Source organism: Macrotis lagotis, chromosome 3, assembly GCF_037893015.1.
Source record: "Macrotis lagotis isolate mMagLag1 chromosome 3, bilby.v1.9.chrom.fasta, whole genome shotgun sequence".
Lineage (NCBI taxonomy): Eukaryota > Metazoa > Chordata > Mammalia > Peramelemorphia > Peramelidae > Macrotis > Macrotis lagotis.
In genome coordinates this window covers 289306157-289309338 of record NC_133660.1, presented here as the reverse complement: position 1 = coordinate 289309338, position 3182 = coordinate 289306157, and the positions used below count along the sequence as shown (strand labels likewise).

The 3182-nt window shown below is 33.6% G+C and overlaps 1 protein-coding gene across 1 annotated transcript; it reads right to left on the bottom strand.

Annotated features, from left to right (window-relative positions):
- Nucleotides 1-664: 664 nt before the first annotated feature.
- On the bottom strand, nt 665-2546 carry LOC141519444 (olfactory receptor 14I1-like). Its single transcript, XM_074231684.1, has 2 exons — nt 1968-2546; nt 665-736 (listed from the first exon to the last, which is right to left on the bottom strand). The coding sequence occupies exons 1-2, from the start codon at nt 2544-2546 to the stop codon at nt 665-667; spliced, it is 651 nt and encodes a 216-aa protein (XP_074087785.1).
- Nucleotides 2547-3182: the final 636 nt, after the last annotated feature.

Here is a 3182-nt window from a genome sequence, read left to right as displayed (position 1 = left end):
TTACTGAAAGTCTCCTTTCCAGTTCTGGGCTCAAAAATTCTTTTGCCGTGATGTCCTATTGTTAATATTTATCTAGAAATTGTTCTGATTTGTGATTTTAAAGTCTTTGAGAGAGCTCAGGTCAGTGGTCCCTATCTGTAGTTTTTTAGAAGGTAAAATGGGCATTTCATGAATGCTATTTCCCTGTTCCTTTATCTTATTACCATCATAAAGCATGTGGAAGAAAAAGGTTGAAAGTGAGAAGGAAAAAAAAAAACATGTTAAAGGGGAGGGAGAGGAAAGCACAACCCTTTTATATGTCTCTGTATCTCTTTTTGTCTGTCTATCTCTCTCTGTCTGTATCTGTCTATGTCTCTCTAGTCATTCAAATTAAAAGCTTTACAATAATGGCCTCCTAAGAAAAACATGTGATGCTAGGTAGTAAATAAATAAAGAGTAAATCATAAGAAAACTTCTCAGGAAGCTTGAAATTAATATTCAGTAACTAAATACTGCATCTACACTGTGTGAAAAGGGGCTAATTTCTAGGAATACAAAGAAAAAAGTGAAAATCTTTGTCATCAAGAAGTTCAGCAAGATCATCTGAGTTAGTTGCATTTTAAAATCCACACCAGAACTTTCTCTTGGATTAGAAACAAATTCTCAATTTTGTATAATTGCAGCTTCAAATTTTGCCAAATGAAATGCACACGATTACTTCAAGCCAGTCAGTAGTATCAATTGATCTGGCTGTGCCCTATTGGAAAGGGAACAGAGACTACACTAGGATATATCAGGCTTTTCTATTTCTAGATGAAATAGAAAATAAAATACAATAAAGCATATAGAAAAGAAAGATAAACGATGCATAAAATTTGATGTAATGAAAGATTACTTCCAATTTAAGGGATGAGGAAAGAATGTATACAAAATTATAACATGAAAATTAAGATTGAGGGACAGTAGTGATTAAGTCCAACAGCATCTTATAAATGATCCAAATTAGGAACATAGAGTTTAAGTTCTCAAGGATCTACTAAATACATAAATTATGTATGTAAATATATATACATATATATATATATATAATGTGAGTGTGCATATACATATATATATGCATGTATCTATGTGCGTATTTTGCATTTTATATGTATATTTGTACATATGTACATTTGTGTATTTTATATGCATATAATTGAAGTATTAATAGATCTTCACCATGAAAAAAGAGGAACATTACCATCATCAAATGGGTTGAAGAAAAAGTTTGAAAGTGAGAAGGAAAGAAACATATTAAGAGGGGGAAAGAACACAGTCATTCCTGGTAACTGCTTTTGCTGATGCTTATTTACCATTTCTCCAGAATCACTTATTGTTCCATCCATTCTTCTGTTGGCACGGTTGCACAAAGAAAAATGGACCAGTCTTATGTCCTGTGAAAGAAAATGACTGATTCATTCTATCAGATGTAACAGTTCATCTAAGAATCTGTTTTGCTTGGTTATATTGATTTTCATTGTATTTCCCTCCTTGTTAGGCTATCTCATATATTATCTTACACATTTGAAAGTCAAATATATATCCTTCAACTTTTTTATGTTTTCATAAATGGATACATCTGTCCTGGGAAAACGAAACATTCTCTTGACCATCTTACTCATGGCGGCTCTAACTTTCTGGTTCCTCAGGCTGTAGATGACTGGGTTCATCAGAGGAGGAAGTATAGTATAGGTCATTGCAAATAAAAGATTTTGGATAGGTGATGTATCTGTTGTGTCCCTGAAGACTGCAGTTATTATAGAAATGAGAAACAACAACAGGATCATCAGTTGTGGGGAGCAGGTGGAAATGGCCTTGTAGCGCCCTTCCACAGAAGGAATCTTGAGTACGTTGGAGAAGATGCGGGCGTATGAGCCTATTAGAAAGGCAAAGCAGCATATGGAAAAAGATGAACTTGTTACAATTAAAAGAAATTCAATATAAAATACATCAGAGTTTAAGACTTTCAAGACATGAGGGATATCACAGAAAAACTGGTGGATCACATTGGATCCTGTAAAGGGCAGCCGAAACATGTTCCCTGTGTATAAAATTGAATAAATTAGTCCACTGAGCCACGAGCCAGCTGCTGCACAGAGACAACGCACTGGGGTCATAATGATGCCATAGTGAAGGGGGTGGCAGATGGCTACGAAACGATCATAGGACATAGCCATAAGCAAAGCAATCTCTGTCCCTGCAAAAAAGATAAAGAAAAAGATCTGAGCAGCACAGGCAGTGAGGGATAAGGACTGAGAACCAGCGAAAGAATTCACAATGAATTTAGGGAATGTCACTGAGATGGTGCAGACATCCAGGAAGGATAAGTTGCTCAGAAAAAAGTACATGGGACAGTGAAGGTGTGAGTCAGTGATAATCGCAGCGATGGTGAGAAGATTCCCCAGCAGGGCAGCCAGGTAGATCAGCAGGAACAGCACAGCATGGAAGACCTGTAACTCTCGCATGCTGGAGAACTCCATCAGGAGGAACTCTGTGATGATGGAGGAGTTTCTCATCCCTGTTGGCATGCTGGAACTTAAATAAAATCAAATAACACTATGAGTAGCAGAAGAAAATGTTAAAATAGAAGAAAGAATTAAAGTGTTTTATTAAATATAAATGAATTGCAATAAATCAAAATGCATGATTATTTTATCTGATTATATTATATTTACATAATTACAATAAATAAATTATATGGATATATAAATAAAACATAAATAAATCATAATACATAAAAATAAAATAATAGTAATAAATTTATATAAAATAATAAGTAAATACTTAATGACATAAATAAAAATTATTTTCACATTAAACCTGAACAAAATAAAATGACAACATCGGAAGGCAAAGCTTGCAGTACAAAATAATGAGACTAAGATTCATCCAGTAGCTCTTGAGTAGAGTTTTAAACACTTGTGAACATGATGAACATGAGGAAAGTCAATAGCATTACTATAAAGTTAATAAAGCGAACAGAGACAAATAGGGTTACATTAGAAGGCTACTTTGGGTACATTTGAATGTTAAAAAATTAAGTTAATATTATTGATAGCATTTTTTTCATAGGATGGTGAAGCAAGGTCCAAACTGATTTAGTTTTTTTTTTCTTTTTTTAGTACAAAATATTTAATAGTATCAAAAGCTTTAGTAATTAAATC